General features: G+C 45.3%; 1 protein-coding gene across 1 annotated transcript in view; it reads left to right on the top strand.

Moving 5' to 3' along the window:
• LOC127604300 (thrombospondin type-1 domain-containing protein 7A-like) overlaps window positions 1-13,261 on the top strand; it is a 117,817-nt gene that overhangs the window by 52,282 nt on the left and 52,274 nt on the right. Inside the window, exon 5 of the mRNA XM_052071347.1 lies at window positions 12,141-12,296. Coding sequence (XP_051927307.1) covers window positions 12,141-12,296 — 156 coding nt within the window. The remainder of the gene's footprint in view (window positions 1-12,140; window positions 12,297-13,261) is intronic.

Below are 13,261 nucleotides of genomic sequence, written 5' to 3'. Positions count from 1 at the left end.
AGTTGGGAGCGTCTGGCTGAATCCCCTGTCAGAAGGAGTTTCAACTCCCACCTCCGACAGAGCTTTTCCCATGTTCCGGAGGAGACGGGGGACATTGAGTCCGAGTGGACCATGTTCCGTGCCTCTATTGCTGAGGCGGCCAATCTGAGTTGTGGCCGTAAGGTGGTTGGTGCCTGTCGTGGCGGCAACCCTCGTACTCGCTGGTGGACACCAGCAGTAAGGGATGCCGTCAAGCTGAAGAAGGAGTCCTATCGAGCCTTTATGGCCTGTAGGACCCCAGAGGCAGCTGACGGGTATCGACTGGCCAAGCGGAACGCGGCTTTGGTGGTCGCAGAGGCAAAAACCCGAGCATGGGAAGAGTTCGGTGAGGCCATGGAAGCCGACTTCCGGACGGCTTCGAGGAAATTCTCGTCCACCATCCGACGTCTCAGGAGGGGGAAGCAGTGCACCACTAACACTGTGTACAGTGGGGATGGGGCGCTGCCGACTTCGACTCGGGACGTTGTGAACCGGTGGGCAGAGTACTTCGAAGACCTCCTCAACTCCACCAACATGCCTTCCTTGGAGGAAGCAGAGCCTGGGGACTCTGAGGTGGGCTCTCCTATCTCTGTGGTTGAAGTCACCGATGTGGTTAAAAAGCTCCTCGGTGGCAAGGCCCCAGGGGTGGATGAGATCCGCCCGGAGTTCCTCAAGGTTCTGGATGTTGTGGGGCTGTCCTCGTTGACACGCCTCTGCAACATCGCGTGGTCAACGGGGAGAGTGCCTCTGGATTGGCAGACCGGGGTGGTAGTCCCTCTTTTTAAAAAGGGGGACCGGAGGGTGTGTTCCAACTACAGAGGGATCACACTCCTCAGCCTCCCTGGTAAGGTCTATTCAGTGGTGCTGGAGAGGAGGGTCCGTCAGGAAGTCGAGCCTCAGATTGAGGAGGAGCAGTGTGGTTTTCGTCCCGGCCGTGGAACAGTGGACCAGCTCTACACCCTTAGCAGGGTCCTTGAGGGTATGTGGGAATTCGCCCAACCAGTCTACATGTGTTTTGTGGACATGGAGAAGGCGTTTGACCGTGTCCCTCGGGGAGTTCTGTGGGGGGTGCTTCGTGGGTATGGGGTACCGAATCCCCTGATACGGGCTGTTCGGTCACTATACCACCGATGTCAGAGTTTGGTTCGCATTGCCGGCAGTAAGTCGGAATCGTTTCCAGTGGAGGTAGGACTCCGCCAAGGCTGCCCTTTGTCGCCGATTCTGTTCATAACCTTTATGGACAGAATTTCTAGGCGCAGCCGAAGCGTTGAGGGGGTCCGTTTTGGGGGCCTCAGTATTTCATCCCTGCTTTTTGCAGATGATGTGGTGCTGTTGGCTCCTTCAAACAGGGCTCTCCAACTCTCACTGGAGCGTTTCGCAGCCGAGTGTGAAGCGGTTGGGATGAAAATCAGCACCTCCAAATCTGAAACCATGGTCCTCAGTCGGAAAAGGGTGGAGTGCCCCCTCCGGGTCGGGGAGGAGATCTTACCCCAAGTGGAGGAGTTCAAGTATCTTGGGGTCTTGTTCACGAGTGGGGGTAGGAGGGAGCGGGAGATCGACAGGCGGATCGGTGCAGCGTCTGCTGTGATGCGGACGTTGTATCGGTCTGTCGTGGTGAAGAAGGAGCTGAGCCAAAAGGCGAAGCTCTCAATTTACCGGTCGATCTACGTCCCAACCCTCACCTATGGTCACGAGCTATGGGTCGTGACCGAAAGAACGAGATCCCGGATACAAGCGGCTGAAATGAGTTTTCTTCGCAGGGTGTCCGGGCTCTCCCTTAGAGATAAGGTTAGAAGCTCGGTCATCCGGGAGGGGCTCAGAGTCGAGCCGCTTCTCCTCCACATCGAGAGGAGCCAGATGAGGTGGCTTGGGCATCTGATTCGGATGCCTCCTGAGCGCCTCCCCGGTGAGGTGTTCCGGTCATGTCCCACCGGGAGGAGACCCAGAGGAAGACCCAGGACACGCTGGAGAGACTATGTCACCCAGCTGGCCTGGGAACGCCTCGGGATCCCCCGGGGAGAGCTGGAAGAAGTAGCTAGGGAGAGGGAAGTCTGGGCTTCCCTGCTAAAGCTGTTGCCCCCGCGACCCGGCCCCGGATAAGCGGTAGATGATGGATGGATGGATGGATGGATGGAGAGATGCACACCCCTTTATATATATATATATATATATATATATATATATATATATATATATATATATATATATATATATATATATAAAGGATATAAGGGGTGTGCATCTCTCCAATAGAAGATTGGAATATCGCCCAATCATGTATATATATATATAAGGGGTGTGCATCTCTCCAATAGAAGACATTTTGATTGGTATCTATATATATATATATATATATATATATATATATATATATATATATATATATATATATATATATATATATATATTTCATTCGTTCTTATATATATAATATATATATACCTGTATATATATTTTTTTAATATATAAATGAAACTACATCAAAACTCTACATCTGCCACGGCCAGTGGCAGCCAACATAAACACGGGGGAAGATGAGCATTTGTTTGGCGACGGCATTCAAGAGGTCGGAGAGAAAAGCGCTTTCATCAGCACACGTGTTTTCAAACAAGATGATGGGAGAACATCTGTGAAAGCTGTCAGATGGTCAAAATAGTTGTTTGTGAGCTTTTACATCATCTGTTCAGTGTTGCGGGTCACACTCACAAACACGCACGCACACACACATGCGCGTATCAGAGCCATAACATCTGGTTAGTCGCTTTCCCATTCATGTGTGGACCAGAGATGAGAATTGAATTGGTTTTCCCCTCATATTAATTCCGAGACGTCACCACTTTAATATATGCAAATATGCATGCAAAAGCCATGCGGAGTCGACAGCAGCTGAAAAATGAGCTTTCACATAAATTGGTGGCATCGCTGCTTGTACGGAGGCTGGAAGTGGCTTGCTCGGATGCCTGTGCTTATTCATTGACACGATAAGTCTCAGTCCATCTGGCCAAGGAAGCCGAACTGGCGTCTTCGACTGGAAAATTCTTCAGATCATCTGCTTCCTACCAGCCACCCACTTTTATCCTCTAGTGCTACATTTCACGCTGCCAAACTCAATGCTCGGATAACAGCATTGAGTTTCACACTTTCGATCATTTGCCGCTATAAATACTGCCGGGATGAAATGGGACACTGTCAGCTCCACCTGCAAAGCCAACCTGCTCAAGTATGTGGAACGTGTTTCTGAGTGGTCTTGAGTAGCGTTCGAAGAATTCACTGGCGATATTATCAGGGTGCAAAAGATGAGGAATAAAAACACAAAATATTGAAACGCTAAAGTTTGTGGGAAATCGGACGCTGCGGTGAATGCGGATTTCAGTTTCATTAGAACTGTCATGTTGTGAGAGCTGGGTGATCAACAAGTGGATATTGTTGAGTGATTTCATAGCTTTTATGTGATTGCATTTAGTTTAACACTTTACATTCGTATACATCAACTGGTTATCTCTAGGACTGAGGCATTTCCTGCAAGATGAATAGAAATTAAATACAGGTACTTTCAAAAATAATAATAAAAGACCGTGAAAGGGAATTAGGAATACTAAAAGCCAATAAGCAAAAACAAACAAAAAAAACCCCACTTTGGGTGTCACACACACCAGATGGAGCAGGTTAACTGCAAATAGGTGCGTATCATGATTGGTACCGTATTTTGCGCACAATAAGGCGTTTTGGATCAATCAATCAGGTGCACCTTCAATGAACAGCCTAGTTTAAACTGTTTTCATGTATAGGGTGCACCACATTATTAGGCGCATAGAATCGAAGCTACAATAGTGGTTGCGAGTGCGTTATGCATCCACGAGATCAGGGGTGCCCAACCTTTTTTGTCCCAAGGGCTACTTTTCAAGGAGCCAACCTCTGGAGATCTACCAGCCCCCCCCCCCCCCCCCCCCCCCACACACACACATTAAAACACTAAAGGTTCCAGGGCCAAGCCATTCAGCTTTCCTACATATGTTTTGAATTAAAATAAACAAAAAATTAACAATCTTGCTCCCACTCAAGGGGAAAATGGTAGTTTTTGGATCGTTTCCTCTCAGCCATGTTTACATTTCACGGTGATAACTAGCTGGTGATAATTAGCTGCTCACTACTGCTAACAGCGGTCAACTTCCAGCAGCGTTTCATTCATCGGTAAGGAAAGCAGCTAATGGCTGTCCCAAATATCGCCCAATCATGTCATCAGTGTGTGTGATTTACTTGGGGGGGATGTTTTTTTCTCATCTTTTTTCTTTTGTAATTTTTATTTGTTGATGTTTACGATATATGCAAGTGACACTATTGTTACTTGTTATAAATAAAGGGGGTGGAACTTCCCTGTAGTTCGTCTGACAGTGACAGTGCGCTGAAGCACGTCCAGAGTCAAGTCAAGTCAAGTCAACAGTATTTATAGAGCACTTTCAAACAGCCATCGCTGCATACAAAGTGCTGTACATGGAGCGATTTAACACAATAAACAGTGGATCACAGTGTTCTGCTGACTCGTTTGCAGCACTTGGTGGGCATTGGCGGCAGTGCTCTTGAGTGGTTTAGGTCCTATCTAGCTGACAGGACCTTTTGTGTCAGCCTTGGCTGCTCTGAGTCACCACTCAGAGCACTGCCGCCAATGCCCACGCCCACCAAGTGCTGCAAACGAGTCAGCAGAATACTTTATACACTGTATCAAATGCTGCAGTTAAGTCCAATAAAACCAGACACACGTGGTCTCCAGAGTCATTTGCCAGGAGGATGTCATTAGAAACGCGTAACAGGGCTGACTCCGTGCTATGCATCAGAGTTCAGCGGTGCAGTGGTGGTGATCACAGTGAAAATAAGAAAACGTCCCCAGTGTTGTGCCTCGAATTTAGTGTAGTTATCCAAAATGATGTCGACACAAAACCAGAGAGAGGCTTCCGTGCAAGAAGAATCAACAATTTTAGACAAAGAAAAGTTTTACATTTACATCCATCCAGCCCAGATTGTAAACCTGGCGTGATCAGCCAGCAGCGGCTTCATTTGGGGGATGGGCCACAACAGCTCCTGGCGCTGCTCATTGAGTACAAAGTGCTTTGACTACACAGTCTTCAAAAGTCTCCAATAACATCAGATTTGCTAGGTTGTTACAAGTCACTTTATTGAAAAAAGAGTTACTCGAGAGGATCTGAATACTCACTAAATAAAAAAGTTGCTAAGTTTGGCAACACTGTCTTCCTTTCATGTCAAAAAAAACAAAACAAAACACACCACGGTTGCCTTTGGATCAGTTGACTGGTTGGGCACCCCTGCACTAGATGGAACTACACTAAAGGGAATACAATACAATACAAAACAGCTGTATTTAAATAGGACTTTCACAACTGCTGCAGCTGTAACAAAGCACTTTACAGAAAATTTAATATAATACATCTAAGTAATCAGAATATTGATCCCTATATTAGGCATATCGGATTATAAGGCGCACTGTTGGCTTTTAAGAAAATTCAATGCTTTTAGGTGCGCCTTATAGTGCGGAAAATATGGTACATTGCTTTTAGAACTCATGGGTCCTTTAGGCCGTTATTAGTGCAAAGATCAAAAGTTAGTGTCTGTGATGGTTTGGGGGTTTGTAAGTATGGGTAACTTGCTCATCTGTGAACGTGCCATTGAAGTTTAAAGGTACACATAGGTTTTGGAGCAACATATTCTGCCAATCCAAGCAGTGTCATTTTCAAGGATGTCCCAGCTCATTTCACGATGACAGTGCCAAACTACCTTCAGTATTTGTTGTAACAGTTTGGCTTTGGGGTAAAAGAGTGTGAGTGGCTGCCAGTAGTCCAGACCCGTTTCCCATTAAAAATGTGTGTACGACATTATAAAATGCAAAGTATGCCAATGGAGACTGCAGACTGTTGAGCAACTGAAGCTGTACCTCAAACAAGAACAGGAAAGAATTCCACCCACAAAGTTTCAACAACTAGTGTGTTCAGTTCCCTAATGTTTATTGAGTGTTATAAAATGAAAGGGATGTAATACAGTGGTAAACATGACAACCCATGCCAGCTTTTTTGGAACGTGTTGCAGGCCATACATTCAAAATGAGCAAATATTTGAAAAAACAATTAACTTTATTTGTTTTAATAGCAAATATCTCAGATTATTGGTGCATTCAATTGAATCCAAAATGATTTGCAAACCATTGCATTTCATTTTGAAATACATTTTAAACAACGTCCCAACTTCCCTCAAATTGGAGTTTAATAAAAATAAGTAAGGGCGGCCCGGTAGTCCAGTGGTTAGCACGTCGGCTTCACAGTTCAGAGGTACCGGGTTCAATTCCAGCTCCAGCCTCCCTGTGTGGAGTTTGCATGTTCTCCCCGGGCCTGCGTGGGTTTTCTCCGGGTGCTCCGGTTTCCTCCCACATTCCAAAAACATGCGTGGCAGGCTGATTGAACACTCTAAATTGTCCCTGGGTGTGAGTGTGAGCGTGGATGGTTGTTCGTCTATGTGTGCCCTGTGATTGGCTGGCAACCGATTCAGGGTGTCCCCCGCCTACTGCCCGAAGACAGCTGGGATAGGCTCCAGCACCCCCCCGCGACCCTAGTGAGGATCAAGCGGCTTGGAAGATGAATGAATGAATGAAAATAAGTAATTTTTATTCATTTTGGACTCTGTGCTTCCGTAAACAAAATACAATGTGGAGCAGAATCCTTGCTGCTGTGTGCCATGTTGGAAGGGAGGACTTCAATAGAAACACAAGCTACAAAGCAGAGAACAAATACAAAATATGATAAATGTTGACAAAATAGAAGTCCCTAAATGGATACAGGATTTGTGGGTTCAAAGTCACCCTGTGCTTGTTGAGCACAACAAGTTGTTGGAGAGGTGGCTGCCTCTCCAGCAGCTCATATCCCTGTTTGAGTTTCTTTTCGTCCTTTTACTTTATTTATTACTTCTTCCCATTTTGTTTTGGGTGGTTTTGTACCCCAAACCCATGGGGGGGGGGGGGGAGAGGGGCAGCTTAATTTATGCTCATCTCCTTTATTTGCTTTAATCTTTTTACGTATCCTGTGAACGGAGATCCAGATAGCACACGCAACTTTTTAGCAACATTGAGCTGCTAGCCATTAGCCACAGGCCCCATTATCTCCCGAGGGAATTCTCACACGTCATAGCCGTGACAGTGTACATCCCCCCGTCGGCTAATAGTGATGCAGCGTGTGATGCCCTGATGACTGTCGTGAGCAGGCTGCAAACACAGTCCCCCAATGCCCTGCTGATCATCTCTGGGGACTTCAACCATGTCTCTCTGTCGTCCTCCCTTTCAACTTTCAAGCAGTATGTAACCTGTGCCACTAGAGACAATAATATTTTGGACTTGTCTTATGCCAATACCAAGGAGGCATATAAACCCCTCTCCCTCCCCCCTCTTGGAAGAGCAGACCACAACTTGGTATTTCTCGAGCCTGTGTACAAACCCCTGGTGCACAGGCAACCAACTGTGACCAGAATGGTCAAGAAATGGTCATCGGAAGCTGAAGAGGCTCTGCGAGACTGCTTCGCGACAACCAGGTGGGAACTCTTCAGCGAGGTTCATGGGGAGGACATTGATGCACTCACTGACACCATCACGGATTATATAAACTTCTGTGAGGAGAACACTGTACCCACCAGAACTCTGCGGTGTTTTTCCAATAACAAACCATGGATTAATCCGGACATAAAGACCCTGCTGAAGGAGAAGAAGAGAGCTTTTCGGTCGAGAAACAGAGAGGAGCTGAAGGCCGTGCAGATTCGGCCGAGAAGAAAGATCAGGGAGGGGAAGAAGTTATACAGGATGAAATTGGAGGACCAGTTACAGGCCAGCAATGTCACTGGTGTCTGGAGGGGCCTGAAAACCATCTCAGGCCATGACAACCCAAAGACAGTGGTCGAGAAGGACAAGGACTGGGCAGATGGACTGAACCATTTTTTCAACCGTTTCGACCAGTCGTCTGTCCCTTCCCCCAACCACAAACTGCAACCTCTCTCACTGAGGACTTCTTCTCCTCCCCCTCCTCTTTCGACCAGCTCTCATCAACCCAGTATGTCACCTGGTTCCTGCCTGTCCGTCACAACAGAGCAGGTAAGGAACCAACTGAGGAAGATGAATGTGAGGAAGGCAGCAGGTCCGGACAAGATCAGTTCCCGGCTCCTCAGGACCTGCTCTGACCAGCTGTGTAACATTGTCCAGCACATCTTCAACCTGAGCCTGAAGCTGGGCAGAGCTCCACAGCTGTGGAAAACTTCGTGCCTGGTCCCAGTGCCCAAGACCCCCCACCCTAAGGAGCTGAACAGCTACAGACCGGTGGCGCTGACGTCTCACCTGATGAAGACGCTGGAGAGACTCATCCTCGCCCACCTTCGACCGCTGGTGAGCCCGTCACTGGACCCGCTGCAGTTTGCCTATCAGCCTGGCATCGGCGTTTAAGACGCCATTATCTACCTCCTCCACTCAGTGCTGTCACACTTGGAGAAGGCTGGGAGCACTGTGAGAATCATGTTCTTTGATTTCTCCAGTGCCTTCAACACCATCCAGCCCAATTTGCTGGGAGGCAAACTGCAGAACGCCGGAGTGGACCACCATCTCACAGCATGGATCATAGATTACCTCACAAATCGGCCGCAGTACGTGAGATTGCAGAGCTGTGAGTCGGACAGGCTTCTCTGCAGCACTGGAGCGCCGCAGGGGACTGTTCTGGCTCCATTCCTGTTCATCCTCTACACCTCGGACTTCAGACATGACACTCCAAACTGCCGCCTTCAGAAGTTCTCTGATGACTCTGCGATTGTTGGCCTCATTACAGAAGGGGATGATCGGGAGTACAGGGGACTGACAAAGGACTTTGTGGACTGGTGCCAGCAGAATCTCCTCCAGATCAACCCGAGGAAAACTAAGGAGTTGGTTGTGGATTTCTGCAGGAAAAAGTCCTCACCAGCACAGATGAACATCCAGGGTATGGACATAGAGAGGGTGACCTCCTACAAGTACCTTGGTGTTCTTCTCAACGACAAACTGGACTGGTCCACAAACACGGACACACTGATTAGGAAAGGACAGAGCCGACTCTTCCTACTCAGGAAACTGAGGTCTTTTGGGGTTCAGGGGTCACTCCTTAACACGTTCTATAACTCGGTGGTGGCCTCGGCCATCTATTATGGCATTGTCTGCTGGTCAGGCAGCATCTCGGCCAGGGACAGAAAGAGACTGGAGCGACTGGTCAGGAAGGCCAGTTCTGTCCTGGGTTGCTCCCTTGACACTCTGGAGGAGGTGGGCAACAGAAGGATGCTAACTAAGCTAAAAGCTATGATGGCCAGTCCCTCCCACCCCCTCCAGCCCGCCCTGACAGCACTTGGTAGCTCCTTCAGCCAGAGACTGTTACACCCGCGCTGCAAGAAGGAGAGATACCGACGCTCGTTCCTACCGACTGCTGTCAGGCTGATGAATAAAAAATAACAATCATAATAATAATAATAATTAAATGATGTGAAGGTAAATTGTAAATAGTACTGCGATTTATCCATTTGTGTTCATATTGTATTTAATTGAAAGATGTTTGTTGTTGTTTTTTTTCTCTTCTTCTTTCTACATATACTGTATTCTTGCTGCTGGAGGCTGTAAATTTCCCCATTGTGGGACAAATAAAGGATATCTTATCTTATCTTATCTTGAGAATCAGTCAGAGTCAGTTCAAGGTCTTTGCAAATGTCCCTAATTAATAATTGTCATAATGGATATACCTTTCAATTTTTCATGGCAAACCATATTTCTTTTAATCATTAATAAAGCATACTATTCATGGGTGAATGTAGGTGTTATTTCAACAGTTCACCAATCTCTTTTCCTTCAAAGAAACAACCTCACCACTGGGAGAGCAAACCCTGAAATGGGGGTTGGAACAGTTGTGCTACTCTGATGCCACAGAGCCTAACATCCTAACGTGGAAAGAAAATTAATGTTTGTTCGGCCACCAGTCTCATAGGATCCTAATTTGGCAGCTGGAAGTAGAGCACAATGAAACCAAGACCATCTGGTAGACTGGCACAGTGTTACCTGGTCAAGGTTAGCACGTGCTGAGTTTTCCATTCATCAAGCTTTGTTGTGGTTGTGTGCAGCTGTTTTACTGAACAAGGAGGAGAACAAAGGAACTATTGTCTTCCAAGCACTAGTTATGAGCCATGCCACCGCATCTGAGGAAAATCAACCACTCAGAGAAAGAAAATGTGACACACAAGGTGTCAAGAATTTGTGATGTAATTACTACAGTGAAACTCCTCTACAACGAAATCATGTTTGCAGCAAGAATTTTTTCACAACAGGGGACTTTTCACTCTAGCAAATTTGATCTCAGACATAAACACGAACACACACAAAAAACATATATGTGTACTTTTTATTTTATTCCAATAGTGCATCAGTACGAGTCTACACTCATTTGACACTTCATATAGGCAGCGTAGAAAGTAAAAAGGAAAGAAATTGCAAAATTTACGATCAGCATTACTTTCACTTACATCAATTTCTTGCATAATGTCTTTTATTTTGCTTCCTCCATCTTTCATTTTTATTACCTTTATCCTGTCTTCAAGCGTGAAAGCTTTTCTTTTCTTAACTCCTTGGTATGCAAAGGTCCGCTTTGTCGCCATTTCAGCAATGCAACGTTCTTGCTGCGTCTGAAACAAATACTTCCTGTACTACTGCGCATGTGTAAACCAGTGTGGTGGTTACTGTTGCCGCTTCCGAACAAAGCAGTCGGCGCAAGAGCAGGGAAAAAGATTTCGTATCACGGAACAGGGGGGCTTTTTGTTGTAGTGGGAGGAGAAAAGTGGAAATGGCATTCATGCATGAATTTTTTTTCACACTCTGGGGTATTTTTGCCCATGGAGGTTTCGTTGTAGAGGAGTTTCACTGTATCAGTCAATCTAAACATTTAGGAAAAATAATTTTTGGGGGGTTAAATTGCAAACCTCTTTTAAGGATAGACACCAAAAAGTGTCACGAGAAGCAGTTCCAAACAAAAGTTATTTGCTTATTCAGCGTACAATAAATATGTTTAATTTGGATAAACTTAGTATCGTATTAACACAGCAAAGTGCAGTTGTGTAGAAAATTTTCTTTTTTGTTGTTGGCAATACAGTGGACTGTCACAGACTCATGGTTTGCAGCCTGCAGAGTCACATATGTGTAAATTTATTGACATTTTTTCCCAATAATTGTATTTAGATATGTATTTATTTTTTTCTGACTTAAATTTTCTTGTTCCCATTAAATAGGTAATAAAGGGCATGTCAGACGTGCACACATTTAAGTGATTCCATTAAAAGATGCGCTTTGAGCCAAGAAGAAGGTAAATTACATCTGAATGAGTCAGAGTCCTGTTGTGGCACAGCAATAATGATTCATCAGCCTGATGACCTTGCAAAGAGTCACCTACAGTTGTTCTTAGCCCCCGAGAAACCCAACATGAAATTGATGATAATTTAAGAAAATAATACATCTTCATGAATTGTCAGTGGAAACCTGGCTATTGTGGGTTTGGGAAATTGAAATGTGGTGTACGGTGTAAGTTAATTGTAATTGTATTGCATAAATGTTACATCTAAAGAATAGTGGGGCATGTGGTTTGTCCTGATGAACAATGAGAATTTTAAGTAACTGGAAATTGAAGTACAGCAGTAATATCAGTTTCAGATTTCCAGCCGATTGTGCCAATCTTAAAGAAAGTTTGTTTAAGTCTTGATTCAGAGGAAACCATGAAAATACCATCTTGAATCCAGGATGTTTTTACTACAGGTTACAAAAGGTGATGTCCAGCTACCTATCTCTCTATCTTGCTAGTGATCTAGCTAGCCAGCTTGTTATCTAACTCGCCAACTTTTTCTCTCTATCTCTCTCTCTCTCTCTCTCTCTCTCTCTCTCTCTCTCTCTCTCTCTCTCTCTCTCTCTCTCTCTCTCTCTCTCTCTCTCATATTATTCTCAAAATGTTTGACTCACTAACCAATGAGGTGTATTTTCCCTGCCATGATGTGTCGACGTTTAAAAATATATATATTTTTTGCATTCCATTTAGCACTACGGCCAGTGAACAGTGATCTGTGTGTTGGGATTCCTCCCAACACCACCCAGCTCTGCCATACAAACTGTCCGGTCGAGTGTGAAGTATCATCCTGGAGTGCCTGGGGACCCTGCACCTATGAGAACTGCCAGGATCAAACGGCAAAGAAAGGTAACGGGAGTTGTACTGCAGCTGTGATAGGTGATCATGCCATTCATATTGGCAAACATCTGCTCTTTAGAGTTTCATTTCCTGGGTCACAATTAGAATGGTCAAGCTACTTGAGTCTGTTTATGCAGATGTAGCAATGCCAACTATAAAAATAAACAAATTTAAAAAAAATGTCAGAAATTCCTCTGTGCAACCAGATAAAAATCGTAAAAGGTAAATTAATGAATTTCATAGAATGCAGCCTTGAAAAAGCAAAATTAGACTATTCAAGAGGTGCTGTAGTATTTCATTGTCGGGCGGAATATAGACCTACAAGTCTAATATTGAAAGGAACAAAAGAAATCTCAGTTGCATGCAAAACTCTCAATTGAGAGATGGTACAAGCCATCGTTGCATTATCGTCACTTTTATTGTTTTACACAACAAATCAAGCGAATGACTGACAACATCAACAGCAAGACAATGGATGGTGGAGTCAAGTTGAGATGAATAGACTTACTGATAAAACGCCTTTCATGATCAGCATGTCTTCTAGTCTGGTGTAGACTCATTGTTCCGTAAGGGGCTTTTGGTCGGCCCTTTCCTTCCTCAGTGTATTTTTGATAAGCCCATGACACCTCCAGAAGGCTCAACAGTCGCACCTGCCACTCCAGGTATGCCACATTCCACTTTTATCCCTCAGTGATTACCTCAGAGCTCAGTTGGAATCCTTCATTTGAATCCGCAGCAATTTAAAATGTATTAGCCACATGGTGGCAATAGATACAACACAGCTTGTGACAGCGTGGAGATTTGAAACCATATTTTTTTTCAGATCATGATGCCAGCTGCAAACAGCGGTCTTCCTTTTTTTTCTTCAGCATCCTTGTTTCTCCCCTACTTCAAAGCTAGCTTGGGACTGCAGCTAATAGCATTTATGCTAAGTCCGGCGCATTTACATTGTTTCTTCTTGTGTTGATTAACAT

The sequence above is a fragment of the Hippocampus zosterae genome, chromosome 7 (assembly GCF_025434085.1).
Source record: "Hippocampus zosterae strain Florida chromosome 7, ASM2543408v3, whole genome shotgun sequence".
NCBI classification, from domain to species: domain Eukaryota; kingdom Metazoa; phylum Chordata; class Actinopteri; order Syngnathiformes; family Syngnathidae; genus Hippocampus; species Hippocampus zosterae.
The sequence above is the reverse complement of the archived record's forward strand: the minus strand, read 5'-3'. Positions and strand labels throughout refer to the sequence as shown.